This window comes from Gavialis gangeticus, unplaced genomic scaffold, assembly GCF_001723915.1.
Source record: "Gavialis gangeticus isolate Ggan-Ray unplaced genomic scaffold, GavGan_comp1, whole genome shotgun sequence".
Taxonomy (NCBI): Eukaryota; Metazoa; Chordata; order Crocodylia; family Gavialidae; genus Gavialis; species Gavialis gangeticus.
In genome coordinates, this window is record NW_017729014.1 from 12,141,082 (window position 1) to 12,162,719 (window position 21,638).

Consider the following 21,638-nt stretch of genomic DNA (forward strand, 5'->3'; position numbering starts at 1 on the left):
GGCACCAATCCAGTCGCTCATGTCATAGTTCCTTGATTGTACAAGGACTTCCAATTCTTCCTGCTAGTTTCCCAGGGTCTCTGAATTCATATATAGACACCTGAGGTGACTAGCTGATTGCCCTGTTTTCTCAGGAAGAATGAGGCCTCCCATTTTGTCCCCTCGTGCTTCTGCTTCCTCTAGGTCCCCCGCTTTTCTACTTACCTCAGAATCCAGAGCTTGAAGCTAGATCTGGTTCATCCTATGATGCTTTAGCCATAGACCATGCTGATGCTCTTAAACCATGTAGAAACTAATGCACAAGAGACTGGCTTGAAACACAGGTTGTGTTTCACTTTCCACGTGAGAGTGACTGACTGATTTCATTTTTGCTGGCTCTTATCCAAATTTGTTCAGCATACTCTTTCTTAATACCTACATTTTAAGAATACTGTCATGTAGGGGCAGGCAATTATTTCAGGTAGAGGGCTGCTTACCCAGTTTTGACAAGCTGTCAAGGGCTGCGTGGGTGTCCCTGCCCATTGACAGGGGCCCTGCCCCCTGGTCACCATCTTGGGACCAATGTCCTAATGTCTTGGGACCAATGTCTGTGAGCCAGCACTGGTGAGGCCCAGAGCGGGACACAGGTTGGCAGGGGCCTATGGAACCAGGCTGGGCTGTGCTAGCAAGGAGAGGGGGAAACTGGCCTGGCTCCATAGAGCTGCTGCCGGCTGGGACCCTGTACTCCTGTCACCCTGCTCTGGGCCCCTCCGGCACTGGCCCCAGGACACCGGTGCGGGCCCCGTGTTTCCACTGGCTCCTGCGCCTGCTCACACCCAGTGCCCCCACAACCTTGCAGTACAGGCTGGGGGCAGTGTGCAGCCCTGACCTGCGGTTGTCAGTAGGGTAGGAGCTGGTGGTGAGCGTGGGGAGAAGCAGCTCCTCTCCCGCACCGTGGCTGGCACTCCCTGCTGCAGCCGCTCACAGTCCGTACGGGCCTGTCCTGAGCAGGCACAGGCAGCCCCACGTGGGCTGCGAGCAGCTGCAGTGCGGGGCGCCGTCCAAGGGGCAGGTGAGGGGCTGTCTTTCCCCGCACTCAGCAGCAGTTTGTAATCCACCCCACTGCCAGCCTGGGTCCCGTGCTGGCTCTGGGCTTGCCTGTTAGGGCTGCGCTGTGGCGGCAGCAAGTGCTTGGTGTGGAGGAAAGTGCCGCCCCCCCCGCCCTTGCCCTCTCTTACCTGAGGTTTCCGTGCCGGTGCAGCCACACGGTCCCAGGCCAGAAGCCCCTGCTCAGGCTTCCAGCTGGGGGGCAGAGCCAGGTGAGCCCTGCTGTTGCTGGAGCCCGCTGGGGCTTCCCCTGGGTCCTACTGGCCCTGAGTCCTATAATTTTTGACAGGAACCAAGGACAGATGAATATAAATTTTCTAAATATTTTAGGGGCCCTGCGGGCTGGATAGAATGGCCTCCTGTGGGCCATATTTTGCCCACCCCTGCTGTAACCAGTATATAAAGATCCCAGACTATCTCTTTGGTTGGCTTAGATATGGGAGAACTGTGTTTTGAAGGAAAAAAATTGGTATGTTTAAGTCTCTTAGTTAAAATAGTTAGCACAGTCCTGAGCTAGATATTTGTCTGCAGAATCTTGCTTGTTGAAGGAAGATCACAGTGAACCAAGAGTCCTTGGAAGATAGCTAGGACTAGCAGGCTATTGAATATATTAGATCTTGTCCATTTTAGGAACCTTACTTAGCAATCTTGCTACAATGAGGTAATTTGAAGACAGTCTGGCAAAGTGAGCAGTCGGCTGACATGTTCATCATAATTGGCTCGTATGTTATGGTTTTATGGAGACGCTGGTCAGTATTTCATATTTAAAGTTGTACTTAAAGCAACCTTTTTGTTGCTCTATTGTAGGAGTGGTATAATTATCTCCAAATCAACCATTACAGACTCAAGAAATTAAGAGTTAAATCTACCTTTAAGAAATTCAAACATGTCAGGGTATTGAAAATGTACAGTTAAGGTACTCGGACAACATTTAGTTCTGTAGTCTAGGTCATTTGTTACGAGCAGTAAAAACACATCTTCCCCAAATGGATAACACCTATTCTGTAAATACAGACTGAATTATAAGAATTGACTAGTTATAGTTAAATTCTACTCAAACCAATTAAAAACAAGCTCCTTAAGGACTTAGTGCTTTCTTATTTGTCACAAATGACCTTAATAAAATAAAATTATTCAAACCTTCTGTGCATATAAAAGTAACAGAAATTTTATATATAGACTATATTTGAATTGGGTTGTAATTGAGTTGTTAATAATTGTGTCTAATTTTTATGACTAGAGACTGGGTCAGATCACTGATTTTTTATTTATTTATTTATTTATTTATTTTCTGCATAGCAAATATCCATACTGTCATTCTCTGTGCATTTCCAGTACCTGTTTTAATTGAGTGTAACCATCTCTCCAAATCTCCTTTATCTGTGATATTCATATAGCTCCAAATTATATGTAGATATATAAAATCTCTTCTATCTTTAAACTGCATTTTTATTTGGTTTATCCCAGAATTAATGGGGCTGTTTAAATTTACTATAATCTTTGAACAGTTGATTTAGCGAGAACAGAGTTAGCAAATTCAAACAGAGTTCTAACCATTCTTCCACTTCTTAATCTCCTCAGTTATGTATAACTAACCTTTTCATCACAAGGGAAAATAATGTTCTTCAGGATTGTTTTTAAGGAAAGTATATAAAGTAATTACCAGTGTGTTGTCTCTATGATGACTTGTCTTTGTATTCCAGTCCATTTGTACTTAGAATCCCATCTTGGCTTGCATGTTTGGGCAGAAAGTGTATTAAATAAAAATTCATCTAACAATGACATATAAAGATTGGCCCGCCATCCTACTGATTAGAAAATGATAGGACTTCTTACTGTTATAAAATAGTTGCAATTTGACAGTATATTGTGGACTATGAAAGCAACAATTCATCGCTTCTGCTGGGCAGTAAGTGTCCTGGTATGTGTTGTGTATAATGAAGATTTAAAAAGCAGTCTGCAGGATGTCTTCAAATGGCATGTTAAATTTGTAGAGGACAATACAAGGTTATACCATCATGTTCCTTTAAAAAAAAAAAAAAAAAAAAAAAAAAAAAAAAAAAAAAAAAATTCTGTGTACTACTTAAATCAGTTTATGTAAACCCGCTCTACCCAAATTAGCTGCAACTATTATGAGTTGATATTTATTTATAAGTTTAAACGTACATTTATACTTAGGGTTTCCAGAGTATTGAAATTAGCAAAGTACTAAGGATATTTTGTGGAGGAGAGGGGGGTGTTACCTTTTATCTGAACACTTGGTGGAGATTTTAGATCACGCTTTCCAGCACCAAGTTCTAAGGTCATTGGTGTCAAAATGACTTGGATCCTAGACTCTGTTTGTACAAGACATGCATAAAGTTTACAGACTTTTTGCTTTAAATATGAGTCTATCATCTGAAGTGCATAAATTCTGGATGACAAATGTGTTATGAGAACTTGTAAAAGTACTTATTTGGCATTAAATTGGACAATACTTGACTTTCTCTTTGGGTAGTGAAGAAGTGGGTGTGGTGTTGAATCAGCATTAGCGACTTATTCAGGATAATATGTGGTGGTTTACCCATGTCCTAGGACAGAGAATAGTATTGTCATTGTCCAGTATCACTGATGTGGGTGCTGAAGAGTGAGAAGCCCATTAGAATAATGACAAAATGTTTTCACAGCTGAAACAAAGAGCTTTCAGATTTAATTGTCCTTTTCAGCAGTAAGTAGTATAGACTTATATTCATTAAAATGCATTTTTTTTGGTTGTCTTGAAAGGTTGAAGTTTGAATGAAATGTTTCCACTAGTTGAAATTAAAATACTTCTGAAATGTACAGTATTTGATTTTAAAAAATATTTTAAGGTAATGGGTTTTTTCCCCACTTTGAGCATGAGCCGTTCACGTGTGCTGTATAATGCCAGAATTGTAGGGAAAAGAAAGGTATTATGTTACTATTCATTATATAGTTCTGCTTGTTTGTATTTCTCCATGGGAAAGTTCCTGAAATTATGATGCATTCAAATAAGCCCAGGTGTTTAGAAGTAAATGTGATTATCCAGATACCTGATTTCAGGATAATTTGCAAGCTCAAACATCTGGTGGATAGTGCACAAAAAGGCAGGATCTGAATATGGTCATAGTGCATTGCCTTGTCTTGCTTTATGATCTCAAAGAAACCCCTTTGGAATCAATCTGGCTGATACCATTCTGTTTGTGGTAATGCCTGGGAGAATGATTATTGAAGGTCTGCAGTGCACCCAGTAAAATCCTTTCTGCATTACAAATTCAGCTGTGTTGGAACGTGGTCATAAAGTGAGTTCTCCCTGAGATGGTTTAAAGCTTAATTATATTTTGCAGTCTAAATGAGATGAAACTATGTTTTAAATCCATGCCAGATATCTTAAATTCTTAATATCCAGTGCAGTAAGAAACTACTTCCATGGTTTGATCTAACCATGGAAGGTCACCGGGTCCCATGACGTGTTTGAATTTGCAGTGTTGATAAAACCTCAAATGTCTTTAAAGTGGTGAACTGTTTGAGACCATCCTTGCTAGTGTAATGTGTTTAAGTTAAAAAAGCTAAGGGCAAGTCATTCTTAAACTACGTAACTTGGCTTTGGCCACAGTAATAAACAGGACTCCAGGATTTTTGTGGGGGCTAGGTATCTTTGTGTTTAGAGAATGCATGTACACTTGTGCAGCATTTCTATTTATTCTCTTAAAAAATATCAAACCTCTGTCAGCCTCTGCCTGGAGATGTACATACCTCACATGTTCCAGTGGGTGACTGCTGATGCTGTATCTTCATGCTGCACTGCCGGCCCTTGTTTGTTCAGGGCTGGGAACTGTGCTGACGTGTTGTCTACAGCCGGCTGATGCATAATGCAGCACTCAGCTGGATAGTGGCTCTGAAATGATAGGTAGAGAAGATGAATGGCATGGCTTGTCACAGAAATGGGCACTGGCTTTGTCATATCTAATTACTGGACATAATTAGATAAGTTTTTGTGAATACATGGGCCAGTTTCTCAGTTAGTCATCTAGGCCTTATTTAACTCAGTAATTTTGCAGACCATAGACAAGCTAAATTCTGATACTGCAATTCAGTATGGTATGGACACAGCTGAAGGCGATTAGCAGTGTGAACCTGAGAGTGCATTTGGTTGGGCTGGACTACTGGGAATGCTTGCATTTATTTGTAGCACAGAATTAATCTAGGACACACTTTGGGCAGGACTTTTTAACTTATATGCAAATAAATAAAATGCCTTTGCCAGTTGTACAATAAAACCTTGGGTTACTTTTTAACAGCTAGTCAGTTTGGGAGACATTCTAGGGCAGGGGTTGGCAACTCGTGGCACGTGTGCTGGGCGTGGCACACCACAGCCAGCCCCAGCTCTGAGTAGCTGCTGGAGCCTGGGGTGCTCCCAGCAGGACTTGCAACCAGAACTTGTTAGAAAGTATTCATACTTTTTGTCTCTTTGGAAGGGTGCTGGGACGGGAAGGCTGATTTTTCAGTATTTTGAGATGATGTTGGGCATCAAATGTTTTATGACCCCTAGTTTCAGGTATTTTAAAAATGAATTTGTAGTAACCTACTTCATAGTGCTGTGATTCATTTCAGAATGAAATAAGTAACCCTTCTTCCTACCCCCCCCCCCAAAAAAAAAACGAAATCCTTCACCCTCCTCAGAATGTATGATAAGATGGTAGTAAATATTTTCATAAGGATTATTCAGTATTTTTAGGCTAGCATAAAGTGCAGCGGTCAGCCCATGTTAGAAACATTAAAACAGAAGTTATTTTCTCAGTCTTAACCCTAGCAGGACTGGCCCTCTGCTTGATGCAATCTAGTCTAATCTAAATTGTATTAAACTACAGAGATTAAAGTGTATCTAACAACAAACTAATATCCAACCTGCCTAACTGATCTCTGTCCCCATCTGGATATGTCAAGGACAGAGGCATCTTGCATTAATTTTCCTCAACTCCAGAATGAAATGAGCAAGTTCAGGCAAAAAAAATGAAGTGCAAAATAATGTATGTATAGCATACCATGATGCCCGTTTATATTAAGAAGTTTATCACAGGATCAATTATATGAGACTGAACTTCTCTGTGAGAATGAGGACATTCAGTGGCGAGATTTGTTTAATCCTGTTAAAAGTCCTAGATGTATGAGGTTCCTTGACCTGCTGGAAAAATCAATGCATCTTGTAGCTGACATTTAAGATGTATACTGTCCTTTTACTGGAAAAGCCATCTGTCTGCTGTCTCATCCATCCTGACCTTGCTCTGTAATGATGTCTCTGATTTGTTTTGAAGGGCAGAGAGGAAGCCTAAATTCTTAAAATACTTTGTACTTTAGGGGAATTAAAATAATTTCTTTTATCTTTTCTTATGCTAGAGACCCTTTGTGGAATGGAGCTAATGGGTCTTACAAACCTTGCTCCAGTTGAGAGTTGCACATTCCTTATACATGTCAGTTTTGTTGTCTGTGTGCGCTTCATCTATGCGCTTTAACTTCTTGACATATGAACCACCTTCCCTTGTAATGACAAAAAGGCTTTTTGCACCCTGGCTTTTTTTATGTGCGGGCTTTTTGTTTCAATAAGATCTCGTTCCTCTGAAGTGGAAAATGTGAATGTATTTCATATATGCTTGTTCTGAGAAACATCTGGTAGGAATTCATCTGTAGTACATCTTGAGCAGAAGCTTCAATACCCTAAGGAGCATCTGAAGACTCATGGGTATTTATCAGGCAGATTAATGGTGACTTACTGTGATGGTGGGCTGTCAAGGAATGTAATATTTGAACTGCCTAGCAGCAAAGGTTGGCACTGATGCCAGGGTTAGACTTCAGTTTAAATGACCAAGAACTGAGCAGCAAAAAAACATACATCTGTCACATTATTTAACACACTTCCCCCTCCTCCCCCTAAGTTCCATTATTAGGCTTTCTGCTGTCATGCCGTCTATATCTGTGTATTTTCTCAGTTTAATGCCTTTCTTGGAATGCCTGATTCCCAAGGCTAACTTTATAAGAGATGGGCATATTCAGTATTTAAAAGCCTGCAGTTGTTTTATAGTCATTTTTGATCACTCAGTGCTGCTAGCCAGGAATTTGGGCAGCGTGTGGTTTTCTTGAATGATTCTATTATTAAAACACCGTAATATTCAAGACTACATTTATATGCTGTGTAAACAAATGGTGAAACAGGTTTTTTATATGGATGCCTTAGGAGACTTACATTTGTTACTATAAAATAAGGAGTCAATTATAAACCTATCAGATTGCTTTAAATAGGCTTTGGGAATAACCTCGTGAAAGTCTGATTTCAAAAACTGTCCTTTTAAAATAAGGGCCCACTGTTCAAAAATTACCCATTCTGCAGTAATTTGTCCTTCACACTGAAGGATATTTATGCTTCAGTATTAATCCAGTATTTTGCCTTTTACTTTTGAACATTTTTGTTTAGCGCATTAAGGAATTATAATCCCCCCCCCCGCCTTTATTTATCATGGAGAATTTACTAGTTTGCACCCTTCTCAAATAAATGTGAATGAGCAATAGTCCTATTTGATATGCATTTTAAACATAAAGTTTGCTTAGCTGTAACTGCATCTTGGGTCAGAGACTATGGTAGTTAAGAAAATGTAAGCGGAATGTTAAGTAGCATGTAACAAAATGCAAGTTCAAGGTTTTAATAACACTGTGGTTTCTGTTAAGATAAAACCTGTCAGCTGTATCTTATCACCAGAAATTGCATGCCCAGCATTCAAGTATGTAAGCGATTGTGTAAAAGAGGTGGGAATTATTAGATGTTCATTAAATCTGGAGAAGTGGCATACTCAAGGAGGCAAAGAAAATGATTTTCCTAAGTTAAACCCTGTTTATGCTCATCAGGCTGCTTAACGTTAACATGAATGCTTAGTATAATCATAAAGGAAAATTCTCAGGTTAAATTTGCTGCTGAATTTAAATTTTTGTAACTAGTAGTCACAGAACCTAGCTCAATAAAATTGTTTCCAAGACACGTCCACTGTCCAAAAAAAAAAAAAAGGAACAATCCCAAAACCCTTTGTACTGTATTTGCAACTTGTACATAGGAACATTACACTAGTGCATAAAAAAGTTGACAGTAAAACTCAAGAATGTTTTGCATTGTCCAAGCTGAGAGAAATGCCTACTGTGAAACTGCATTAAAGGTGACATTTTATTTGATTAAAAAAAAAAAGTTAAAGTATTCCATATGTATCCCTTAGTGAGACTGAGTTAAAACTAAGTTTTTGGTGTGGCTTCAATTTGCTGGGCAGTTCTCTGAAAGCATAGAAGTTCAGAAAATAGCTGCTTAGCATCCCTTATCCAATTGTCAGTACCCCAGAAGAGAAGGATGAAGCCTTTAACAAACTAAGCAAATACTTAACCTAAGAAATTGCCTAGGGAGTGGTAGACTGAAGACCGAGATGAAATAACCTTTAAAGAGACTGAGGCTCTAGGTTTGTAACAGTTGCAGCAGCTGACCACTGGAATCTGTTTGTGCAGTTTATCCAAAGCTTTTCTATGTAATGTGTGCATCTTTGACTTTTTTTCCTTTTTTGCTCCCTCTTAAGTCTTTCCTGTGTTACTGACTTGGGTTTATCTTTTCTCCCTTTAGAGAGTTTTGAGGTGACAGTCACCAAAGAAGGTGATAAAGGGTTCTTTCTATCCCTTTTTATAAATATTAACCCACTAACTTTGGTTATGAAATGGGGAATCAGCACTTAAACAGAAGATCCTGTCATGCTTTTTTGCCCCATTTTATTCTCCCAGTTCTTTTCTATTTTAAAATATATCAATAAAAACCGTTATGTAACCAAACCCTTGGTTAGAAATATCTGTAAATCAGACATCCATTTGAACTGTGTGGGGGTTTTATTGTAGCCTCTATGGATCCTGTTGAGCTTGGAGTGGGGTAGGGCAGCATCTTTAGCTTTTTCATTGGTATTTTACATTTTTTTTGGAACATGTTATGTTTTGCCACACGTTTTGTAAAGTAATATAGATTTGCTGAAAGAGACCACACTTCCTACAATACACTTTTTTAAATAAGCACTTACCTGGTAACATTAAATCTGTTTTGTAATCCAGTTTCTAAACAGTCTTAGGTCATATCTACATTTGGAGTACTTTGCTGGTGTAGGGGTTTTATAGGTATATTTATATCAGCAAAGCATTTAGTGTGGACACAGCTAAATTGGCAAAATTGTGCCTTAAAGAAAAAAACACCGGCTCCCAAGTTTAAACAGCTATTTAGTAAAAGTGCAGTTTTGCTGGCATAACTATATCTGTCAGACTGCTTCAGTTGGAACATTTGTGTCATTTGGGAATCGCGCTCCATACCTCCGGCTAACCAGCTGTACCAGTGGAAGTCTGTAACATAGACTTGGCCTTAGCTATCATTAACCTAAGGTAATGTAGGCCTCTCTTTCAGGTCTGTTAGGAAGAAGTGTTTGACCAGAAAAGAAAGTCTAATAAATCCTTCCATGTGCAAACCTATGATTAACATTGTCCCTACTATATTAGTAGATAGCTGTTGAAATGGATGCCTGAAAAGTTGGTATTTCTACCTTTTTCATTCAGTAGTTTATTTTGATTCCCTAATTTTAGCCAGGTACATTGCACAGGAAGACTTTGTTCTTTTGATCTGTTGACAGAATTTCTGTAATTATGGTGCTGAACCTATACTGGATGCTTCTTCATCTCTTGACTTGTAACTGTGCATTTTAACCTTCTGCTCTGGTCAAAATAAACAAGCTGCCCAGCTATTCCCAGTAGCTTGGCATAGAAGATATTACCAGTGGCCTTGGCTGTATGCTCTCATAAGATCTACTCTTACCCTAGAGCTGTCTCAAGTACTCCTGTGAAATGCCTGTCTACATTTCTCTTTTTCTCTTTTGTATTCCTGCATGAATGGATGCAAAGTAAACCAGTTGCTTGGAAGGCAGACGTATGCTTCTTTTTTACTAAAGTTCCCAGAACTCACCCATTTTAAAGCACAGTGCTCTTGCTTTGTCCACAGACCCTCACAAATCCCTGGCTGCAAAATACTGAGTCATTTATTTTTTAGAGTGTATGAAAGCTGTTGACTGGTTCTAACCTCTGTTGCTTTGAATCTCTAGGTGAGATTTGTGGCTTTAAGATTCACGGGCAGAATGTCCCCTTTGAGGCTGTGGTAGTGGATAAATCCACAGGTGAGGGAATAATACGCTCTAAAGAAAAACTTGACTGTGAACTACAGAAAGACTACACGTTCACCATACAGGCCTATGATTGTGGAAAGGGACCAGACGGAGCCAATGCAAAAAAATCCCACAAGTAAGTAAATCTGGGGGTGGCTAAGAGGAAGTTCATTTTAAGTAGTCCTTTGCCTGATGTGGTTTATGTGCTTTATATTTCGAACGCATGTAAACCAAGTGATGATACTGAAAGGCCCGCGTGTGATATTGATGCAAGTGGCAGTGAATTGAAAAAGAATGGTTTTGATGTCTCTGCCTCCAGGTTGTAGCTGGTGCTGCATTAGCCCTTGACACCTCTGGAAGTGCGTCAGGAAAACTAATAATGTGGTGGTACAGGCAGTTAGAATGCTGATAAAACTGTTAAAATCCTAGATGGATATAGGTGTGGATCTCTGAGGAAGATCATGTGTAAGAAGGGTCCAAGACACATTTCTCTAATAGGTGTTAGTGTTGAGGAACAGGAAGAAGAACACATGTTTTTATTGCTTCCAAGAGGCCTGAATGGAAAAAGAGAAACTTACTGGCGCAAGTTTCTTCCCTCCTAGATCAAAAGGTTGGTAACAAAGCAATCTGCTGTTTATATAGAGAAAAATGGAAAACCGCATAGTAAAAATTGCTCTAACAAGCCACTTGAAAAATAACCATGCAGCAGCTTGAAAAAAACATCTGTACAGCATGTGGCAGACTACCATTAGTCCAGGTCTGGCATCGTATTGACTAATATATCCTTGCTATTTTTCTAGCCTTATGCCATCTAGAATGTAAACGATGCGCCAACTTGGAAAGCTACTTCATAGGGTCATGTGCTTCAAGGAGAGTGGCATATAGATAAACTTCCTATCAGCACTTGATTGTACTATTGGGGAAACAGTCAACATGGAAAGATGACAACAGAGTTTCACATACCGTGTGAAAGTATGGTTTTCCTCTGTGCAATTCCTGTGACTCCTTCTGTGCAGCAGGTATTCACATTGTAGAACCTGTGGATGCCTGCCATTTTTTCCTGCTTGCTGCAGTTCATGGGGTTATAGGCAGGATATGGGCTTAACAGAAAGGAATTAAAAGTGTGCACTTAAAGGAGCGCCAGTCAGTAATCTGAGGAAACTCAATAAATTGGTGAGAAAACAGCAGCTCTGGAAATCTTGGTGTCTGGAGCATCAATTAATAGTTGCTTATCTTCTGTACTCTTTGGCTGGCCTGGCTGTGTGAATAATGGTACAGAGCTGGTCATTTTCTCCTGGTGCTAAACTGTGTTACTGTGATAACCCATCTATTATTGAGTGTGTTGCAGAGTCTCCTTAGCTGATATGTAACAGTGGAGCTTGTTTTGGTCAGCTGATGCACTGAAGAAATCTGTGAAATGTCAAATTGTCTTGCACTGAATTTGCTGGGGATCTGGGCCAAAATAATCTCTTTTTTAAGGGAAAAAAAGATCTTTCGTTTCCTCCAGGAGGGCAGCATTGATTAAATGGTTTTCTGTATAGTCTCTTGCATGTGTTTCATCTTGTACTTTTCTCTCTGCTGATGAAGAAAACTGGATCTTCCTCATTCTATATTTACTCACATGCTGTGACAAATACGTAAGGAGAAAGGTGTGAGAGACCTAAACTGCTTGGACTTATAGATTACTGTACAATACTTAAGGTGCATCTTTAGTAGCTCTTTCCCCTCAGAAAGCTCTTTCCTTCAGACGCCTACCTTTGTAATTGTTATTGCATCTTAATAAGACAAGATGCCAAGTGTCATACGCAAAGTATTTATTACTCTCTTGGGAGGGGGAACTATATCCTGCCTTAGCAGAGGGATAGATTTGCACTATGGAGTTTGCTCAGTCATTGGCTACAACGAGACATTCTTCAACTCTTCCTTAGAAGAGCTAATGAATGGAAGCTTTGCAAAATATTCCTGTTCTGATTATTTTGTCTTGTCCCCAGAGCAACAGTACATATCCAGGTGAACGATGTTAATGAGTATGCTCCAGTGTTTAAAGAGAAGTCTTACAAGGCAACAGTCATTGAAGGGAAGAGATATGACAACATCTTGAAAGTGGAAGCTGTGGATGCAGATTGTTCACCCCAGTTCAGCCAGATCTGCAGCTATGAAATTGTAACTCCAGATGTTCCCTTTGCAATCGACAAAGATGGTAAGAATTGGGGAAGGGGGAAAATTGCTCTAATTGGTCACTGGAATATGGGCCACCTACACATGAGCATCAAGGCTGCTCTGATGTGCTGTAATTACAGTGGCAATTGCTCCAGCAGTCTTGTGTATCAGCATCTGTGTGCTTAAAAATGGTGGCAGGGAAGCTTCAACTAAAGCTTGTCGAATGAGCTTTAGTTAAAGTGCCCCCGCTGCCATTTTTACGCATGCGGACACTGATACGCAAGATACTCCAGGTCCTTTAATTAGAGCAGCTCCTGGAGCCGCTCTAATTAAAGCACTCTCCCTGCCCCACTCCCAGAGCACATGTATAAATACCCATTATCTTCAGATTTGTCGTGGTCAAACTGAAACTAGTAAGAAATATACTTCAGTCCCTCTATTTGTAATCTAGTTCTACAGTGTAACTGAGAGATGTGTTTGTTACCATTTCAGATTCCCATCTGAACTTTTGTACAGTAAAAGTCAGGGTCTCTTGATAATACAAACCTCACTGTTTCATCTCTCAAACCATCTCAAGCATCTATGAATCTGAAGACTCTCATTGTGCTAATATACTTTACTATGCTAACTACTATGCTAAAGTAAAGTGACTACAGCGGCAGGCGGGGACCGCATCCAGACAGACCTGGATAGGTTAGAGAAGTGGGTGGATCTGAACAGGGTGCGGTTCAACAAGGACAAGTGCAGGGTGCTGCACCTGGGGAGAGGGAACCAGCATTATGGTTATAGGTTAGGGGCTGACCCTCTTGGCAGCACAGAGGCGGAGAGGGATCTTGGAGTCATGATTGACTCCAGGATGAATATGAGTCGCCAAAGCGACGAAGCAATAGGCAGAGCCAACTGCACTCTGTCCTGCATCAACAGGGGCATCACTAACAGGTCCAGACAGGTCTTGCTCCCCCTCGATGCGGCGCTGGTCAGGCCACGGCTGGAGTACTGTGTCCAGTTCTGGGTGCCGCACTTCAAGAGGGACATGGAGAACCTGGAGAGGGTCCAGAGGAGGGCCACTCGTATGGTTGGGGGCCTCCGTGGCCAGCCCTACGAGGAGAGGCTGAGGGACCTGAATCTCTTCAGTCTCCGCAAGAGGAGACTGAGGGAGGATCTTGTGGCTGCCTACAACCTTATCAGGGGCCAGCAGCAGGGACTCAGGGAAAGTCTGTTCACCAGGGCCCCCCTTGGAGTCACCAGGAGCAATGGCCACAAGCTGAGGCAGGATAGGTTTAGGTTGGATATTAGGAAGAACTACTTCACTGTAAGGGTGGCCAGAGCCTGGAATAGGCTCCCCAGAGAGGTGGTGCTCTCACCTTCCATGGAAATCTTCAAGAGGAGACTGGACAGGCACCTGGCTGGGGTCTTATGACCCCTGCCACCCCCAGTGCTCCTTCCTGCCCATGGCGGGGGGTCGGACTCGACGATCTGTCTAGGTCCCTTCCCACTCATTGAATGTATGATTCTGTGAAGTTCTAGTTGTTTCTTCCTCTCTCTTCTCTTTTTTCTGCCTCGTCTTAAAGTCTGAGGTGCTCTCCTATTTTTTTGGTTTTTAACTTAGCTCCTTCCTCATGCGCGTAGGTTGCAGCCATGATTGCTTGTGCCTAGGGATGGTATAGTCCAGGGATCGGCAACCGTCAGCATGGGTGCCAGTACGTGGCACGTGAAGGTGTTTTGCTTGGCATGTACGCCTCTGGGTAGATGATGAGGAAGGGGCCAGGTCTGTGCTGCCACAACAAGGATCAGACCCCTCGCAGTTCCCATGCCATCCACTCCTGGCACACCAGTATCTTATGAGTTGAGGTTGCAGGTGTTTTTGGCACTGCCCAAAAACATTGCCTACCCCTGGTATAGTTCCTTTGGAACACGCTCCAGGTGTATCCTCCACTTGGATGCCTGAGAGTGCTTCCTTTACAAGCATCTGCCTTGGTACAGCTGCTCTCAGAAACACAAATTGCCTTGCATGTCCAGGCTAGCCTTTCGTGTTATAAAAATAGATTACAAAAAAGCCTTTATTTTTTTCTGCACTCTGTTATGTCACTCTTTGGTGTGGATCACTGATGCCAAGGTTTGGGGCCAAGTTAATTAAAAATTGAGGTACTTATGAACAGTTTGTGAGATTTAGAGGGGTCTGTGGGGATCACGTGAAGCTCTTCCTCTGGTGTTGCACTTAGAGGCAGTGGCTTCAGGTTTGCTTGCTTCTAAATTTTTATTTCATTGGAAAATTCTTTCTGTCAGCCTCCTCGGACGCAGCACTTACTGTTCTTCTTAGGCCTGCTTTGGTCAAGGGTGCAGCCACTGTTACCACCCCCCGCCCCCCAAGTTTAAATAAAATGCTTAGTGGGAGGCATTAAAGGACCTAGTATTTGATTGGGGTCAGTTAAGTCTTGGGTTTTGTTAAAAGATTTACACTGACATATTAAGCTGTAAAGAGACAAAGTGACAAGATTGCATCTGTTGCTGTATGTATTTGTGCTAATCGTCTGGATTTAAGTAGTTCTTAAATAGCTGGGTTGGTCATTTAGCATTTAAAACCTACATAAATAGAGAAGGGTTAATTAGGTTGAACATATGGCTCTGAGTCTTAGTACATGTAAAAATACCTATAATGCAGCTGTTAGTCCAAAAGATGCATATATTTAATGTTAATTTCCAGGTTACATCAAAAATACAGAAAAATTAAACTATGGCAAAGAACACCAATATAAGCTTACAGTGACTGCATATGACTGTGGGAAGAAGAGAGCTGCTGAGGACGTACTGGTGAAGATAAGCATTAAGCCTACATGCAAGCCTGGCTGGCAAGGTTAGTTCAATTTCCTCCCTATTTTGTTTCACCCGTTGCTGTACTTTTACTTCCGTGTAATACCAAAGATCTCTAATCCTGTTTCTTTTGGTGAATATACAGGTTGGAGTAAAAGAATAGAATATGAACCCGGCACTGGTTCTCTAGCTCTCTTCCCCAATATTCACTTGGAGACCTGTGATGAGCCCATAACTTCAATTCAAGCAACAGTTGAACTGGAGACCAACCACATTGGAAAAGGCTGTGACAGAGATACTTACTCTGAGAAATCCCTTCACAGACTCTGTGGTAAAACTACATCAGTTGGTTTAAGTAAAATAGTTTTTCTGTTGCTTGTTTATCTTTCTTTGCATATCTCTTCCCTAGCCAGGACTAGGAAACGCATCAAATTGATGGGCACTTGATTTTTGTATTAGTGTATTAGTCTCCCCAAACTTTTGACTAACAAAAAAGGCGAGTCAGTGTTTTCAAATACCTGTTACATCAAAGAAGATTGCTATGGGTTCCTTTTCTAGTCTCCCCGTTTGGGACAGCAGTTTCTCTTACTGGAGGTAAAGTCTCAGTAATTGAAAGGATGCATTCAAGGGTATGGCTGTTAGAAACTGCTCGTGTTTTTAGGCATAGAAAGAATGTGATGGGTGTTGCCAAAGACACCTGTGGTAGAGAAAATACGGCCCAGAATCAGGGACTTTATCTGAACCGGCCAAATCCATGCTCTACTTGCCTTGGGCACTTCAGCATTCATATATATGATGATTAGTAGGATTAAAATGCACGAGTCCCTTAATGCAGAATTGAAGGAACAGAAGTCATGGCCCAGGTTCTGTGTTATACTTAGCACCTTCAACTGCAACTTGAGTTGAAGTCAATGGGAGGTGTGAGCAGTTGGCACCTCAGAAGATAAGCTGGTAGCAGCCTGGGTGTCCAAACCCTCTAATCAGCAGAGCTAAATACCAATGACATATAGGTTCAGAACAGATCAAACCTCTGATGGGAAAGCTCTCTTGAAACTGTTCCAGTGAAACTAAGTTAACTAGACACATGAATGGCTTCAAATGACTGGTAGGATTTTGTCTTTCTCCCAAGACATCATGCTCTGGACTTCATCACTTAACTGTTGTAGCATACGTGTTTTATAATGGTGTCATTTTTACATGAGGAATTGTGTTGATGTGTAAAGGCTTCTTTGCTGTTTTGTCAGAAAATGACGCATTAGGTTTTCCAGTCTGTATTAGTGTTATATTGCATCAAAATTAAATTCTTTCACTCTACTTTACTTTATTGGCCCTAGAGCTATATCAAACCGTATGTTGTAGACATTAAACCACTGCACGAAGTTCAGGCCTGAAGTAACTGGGATGACTCCCAGTGATGGCAATAACTTGCCTGCTCCAGGGCTGAACCTGGTCCTTGGTGCAAGTGTTTTAACTGTATAAATAGCAGCTGCAGTCTTACTGTCTAACGAAAATATTAACCAGCAAAATCCATGTTTCTGAATTATAACCAGTAACTCTGAGGTACTGGCAGCTCTTAAGCTGTTGCCACTAATAATCCAGTGTACAAGTCTAGTGTACTTCATGTTGACATCAGATGCTCCCCACTTTGGAGTATAAAGGAAACATCAGGTTTAGCCCTTACTGTGGAGTAAAACAGCAGTCCCTCCAACTCAGGCTCTGATGGGGAACCTCAGTCAGCCCTCCCTGACTGGGCCACAATACTGTTACAGAGGAAGAACAGAAGAATAGGGTCCTGGTGTGAATTAAGAAAGTAAAATGCCTCTAGTCTGATAACTCCTAGTATAAGAAGGGAAAAGGCCTTCAGATAAGCACAGTTAGGGAATCGGGATTCTCAGTTAGACCGAACGTCTCCTAGGAGGTTAAATGTCTGGAGCACGTAATTTAAAGCTGTCAAATATGCCTGATGCTGTCTAATTCCACTGCAGTCAAAGTCAGAATTGCCTGGTGTATGACACTAACACAGCTGATGCTAAGAGCTTAGCACTCATAAAAACAAACAGCTTGGTTTGAAGCCAGCTGCAGTTTTTTCCCTTTCCTCCAGGGTAGTTTTTATTAGTCTACTTTTATTGTAGGTGCTTCCTCTGGCACGGCTGAGCTGCTTCCCCCTCCAAGTAGCGCTACGAACTGGACAATAGGACTTCCTACTGACAACGGCCATGACAGTGACCAGGTCTTTGAATTCAATGGCACTCAAGCTGTGAAGATTCCAGATGGCATTGTTACAGTCAATCTAAAAGAGCCGTTCATGATCTCGGTATGGATGAGGCATAGCCCTGGAACCAAGGACAAGGAGACAATACTCTGCAATTCAGACAAGACAGGTTTGTAGACCGTCTCTGGTTCCATTATACTGTAACAGTGATGTCAAAGCTCTAATGTGTATCTCTAGACTGGGGTTTGCTTTGGAAGTGGAATAGCTTAGAAAATGTTATCTTCTGTTCGATTCAGATCATCCTCACAGGGAGATTTGCTGGTCAGTTTGCCCATGTAGCCATGCCCTTGGAGTATATAGCTTCCCAAACTTGCAAATTTCCATATTATTGTAAAGTTCTAGCCATTGTGACAGACGGGTCTGCAATCTGCTTTATTTGTCTTGTTCTGGAGAATCATTTTGGATACCGTTTGTAATCATTGAAAATAATGGCCCATCACTGTGTCTTTTTTTTCTAGGAGAAAATACATTTTTTCTCTATAATGAAACTTCTAATTCTGGGAAAAGTGTTATTCTGTGTGAAAGCTTCAAACACAATCATTTTAGGATGGTGCAGATACAAAAGAAAATCTGATAACTGTTTACATAATTGCTGCCTAATGGAGTACAAGAATTCTTGCCTTTGGCTGGAGCGGTGGAGTTCAGCTATTTAGAAACAAGCGTTTTGGATAACAAGCTGTAGGGTCTCTCAAAAGAACCCTAGTGGGATGCAAACAAAACCAAACAGCCCTCATCATTAACAGAACTAGATCACAAGTAAAGAGATCCACAGGATCAGTGGTAACTTAAAAAGCACTTCTTTTGATCTGATAAAAAGTGCCTGCCTAATATCACAGATTGTTCTTTGAAACATTTTTGTGTGTGTTTGTTTTGGCCTATCAGGAAAAGACTAACTGATTTTCCCCCTTAATTAAAAACCAGAGCTGGTGGATTCCTGGAAGTAATTGGATTGGAGAAAATGCTGAATTGAAATAGCTTAGAACTGTGCTCCATTTTTAAGGGTAGCGTGCAGAAACGTGGAATGCCGATCTCCAAAACAGCCTATGCAGTTACCCCTACTGTAATACAGTACTGTGTGGAGCTGATTATTTCTGGAATTACCAATTCCTCTTCATTTCAACAGTATGCTGTAGAGTATATTAGCAGCCCATTCCTTTAAAAAAAAAAAAAATAGGGCTGTCAGTGGGTGGCCATCAGTGTTTAATCATAGAAATGTATTGTGGGACAGTGAGGTCAAATAGTACTGTTGGGGTAGAAAGTTCCCAGGGTTTGAGTGCTTTTCTTTTGCTTCCTTGGCTGATTTTATGCATGATATGAGTGATATGAAATGACTTCATCCTTGCTCCCACCATCTTGTTCCCTTTAGTGTCTTATCTGTGCATTTAGTTTAGATAGATTTCTTGGGGCAAGAAATGTGTGAGCTTTAACCTCCTCAAAAGCATCAAGTCAAGCTACGTATAAAATATGGAACTGGATTGTTGCGTTTAGTTCTGGAGTTCTAGGGAACAAAACAATAAGAGAAGGAATAACCTGAATCCAATCTCTTGTACAGATATGAACCGGCACCACTACTCTCTTTACGTACACAACTGCCGACTTGTTTTCCTCTTCCGCCAAGATCCTTCAGAGGGAAAGACCTACAAACCTGCGGAATTCCACTGGAAGTTAAACCAGGTGAGTTGGAAGGACACTTGCTATGAAGTCAAAGTGAAATGATAACCACAAAAGGCTAAAACTTGGTTTAAATGCTTAATAGTAAATTAAAGTAAGGGTGTGTTTTGCAACTCTAAATCCATTCCATAGTTGAAAAAACCCAGCCAAATTTTATTGTAGTAGCACTAAGGCATTGGAACCAGATTTTCTTACCCTTTTTTACACACACATGCACCTTGATCCTATTAAAGTCAACTGGGAATAAAGTGCAACTCAGTATAAGGGATGGTTGTACAATCTGGCCTTACGCTGCAAACAAAATGTTAGTAAAACGGTAGATTTGATGAAACTTTGCTTTGCTAGGATGACAGCAATAATACTTTGCTTTGAGTAGGATGACAGCAATAATACTTCAAGAACAAATCAGTTTTCTACTTGAAGAGTTCTGCTACATTTGTAACAATTAAGCACTTGTGAACATGTGATGTTTTTGTAGGTCAAAGCATATAACAGTAACAGATGCACTTCTCTCTTAATCCTTCTGACCATTTTAAGAAAACTTTTCTGGCATATTTTCAACATTAGATGGACAGATTGTTGGTAGAGAATCAGTCTGTCTAATGAGAAGGGGATTTGCTTGATCAAGCATTAAATACTGTAATAAGCCTATGAAGGGAAGCAATTACTTGGTTTAGGAGTTATTTTGGGGACAGAATTAGCGTGCCCTGTGATTATTCTTTCAGAGAGTAAATATTTCTTCACTGGGCAGGCCTTATGATTTCAATCTAGGCATAATTACTGCTTTAGCCAAAGATATACAAAACCCACTTGTTGTTCCAGAGAACTTCCCTTTTTTTGGTGTTTCCTGTACTGTCATATCTCCCAGTTTTGCAAACATATGTCTGGTTTGGTAACCATCACGCAGTAGTATAGTAAAGGAGCGGGGTGGTGAGCAGAGATTCAGCCCCACATACTAATTTAGAGCCGGTGCTGGAATGGCAGACTTGAGGACCCTGCATCTTACCAGCAGCCCACACGTCATAAGCATTCAGTAGCCCTGACTTGGGCGTCTTTACCCAGGGGCACCAAAATTCCTAGTTATGCCTCTGCCTTCATGATAAGGAAGACTGCCATTGAGAGAGCAGGGACTCTGTGGAGGGATCTGAGCAAAAGCTAAGCCTGTGTGTGTCCATTTTTTTTGTATAAATGTTCTTTTAATTGCTTCTAAATAGTGTTGGGAATCTATTTGGTGATAGTTATTTAAGCAGTGAGATTATTATGCTGCAATGTATCTGTTCAGTGAGCAGTTTTCTAGCGTTTTCCCTACACTGGAATACACAGTTTTGATTAGAAAGCACCTTGTGCATATTTCTAAGGAGATGGTATTCTTTCCAAAATTGCAGCCAGTTTCCACGAGAGATCTGTATTCTTGGCTTGAAAAATATTTTTGTTCTCAGAATCATTACGTTTTATACACAGGCCATCTCAGCAGAGCCACATATGTTGTCCTTTCAAAAAAATATTCGTGTTTAGTAACTGTCAATAATGACTGCTTTGTGTTTTGGCATATGTGGTTTCTCTAAACATCCTGCTGTAAATTCATTGTACAGAAATACCTGCTTGAATAGAGACCTGCAATTTTTTCCTTTATTGAAAATAGAAGAAACTGTTGATGGAATATATGCAGACATGCTTTTTTTGGAAATGTGTATTTTACATATAAAATGTAGAAACATGTTTCTTGCACAAAAAATGTAAAGAAGGGAGGAAATGAAAGGATCTGAACTTTGTGTTTTAAAGCCATACTTTCCCTTCCCAGGTGTGTGACAAAGAATGGCATCACTATGTCCTCAATGTTGAATTTCCAACAGTGACACTCTATGTAGATGGGGTTTCATATGACCCTTTCCCGGTGACTGAGGATTACCCACTTCATCCTTCCAAGATAGAAACTCAGTTGGTTGTTGGAGCTTGTTGGCAAGGTAACCATTTATATTATTTAATTTCTCAAATCTGAGGGGCTATGTGGGAAATATGCGACTTATTTCTAGAGAACAATGGGAAGTGTTTCTACGGCTTTTCCTTTTGGCCTTGGTGCTATCATATATTTCCTCCATTTCAACTTAGGCCCTTTTTAAAGTGCTTTGTACTTCTTGCCTGCAGGTGTATATGAAACACCAGACTACTTGTAGAAATACCAGGCAGCATTCCACTGTAAAGTGATTTTGTGATAACTGTTGGAACACGGTCCATTTTATAGTTCTCTTGAGTAATTTTACTCTGAAGATTACTAGGCATAGCCTTTGCCACAGTTAGAAAGCAGATTTCAGAAACACTGAGCACTCGCACTTTGCTGTATTTCTGTTTATGGGAATTCAGCTACATAACACATTAATGCTGTCTCTTGAGAATTTTACCACTTGCGGTTCTAAAAAAAAAAAAAAAAA

General features: G+C 40.8%; 1 protein-coding gene across 1 annotated transcript in view; it reads left to right on the plus strand.

Moving 5' to 3' along the window:
* CLSTN1 (calsyntenin 1) overlaps positions 1 to 21,638 on the plus strand; it is a 71,733-nt gene that overhangs the window by 34,785 nt on the left and 15,310 nt on the right. Inside the window, exons 3-10 of the mRNA XM_019511551.1 lie at positions 8,732 to 8,761; positions 10,236 to 10,431; positions 12,287 to 12,495; positions 15,160 to 15,309; positions 15,412 to 15,597; positions 17,399 to 17,647; positions 19,091 to 19,212; positions 21,011 to 21,173. Coding sequence (XP_019367096.1) covers positions 8,732 to 8,761; positions 10,236 to 10,431; positions 12,287 to 12,495; positions 15,160 to 15,309; positions 15,412 to 15,597; positions 17,399 to 17,647; positions 19,091 to 19,212; positions 21,011 to 21,173 — 1,305 coding nt within the window. The remainder of the gene's footprint in view (positions 1 to 8,731; positions 8,762 to 10,235; positions 10,432 to 12,286; positions 12,496 to 15,159; positions 15,310 to 15,411; positions 15,598 to 17,398; positions 17,648 to 19,090; positions 19,213 to 21,010; positions 21,174 to 21,638) is intronic.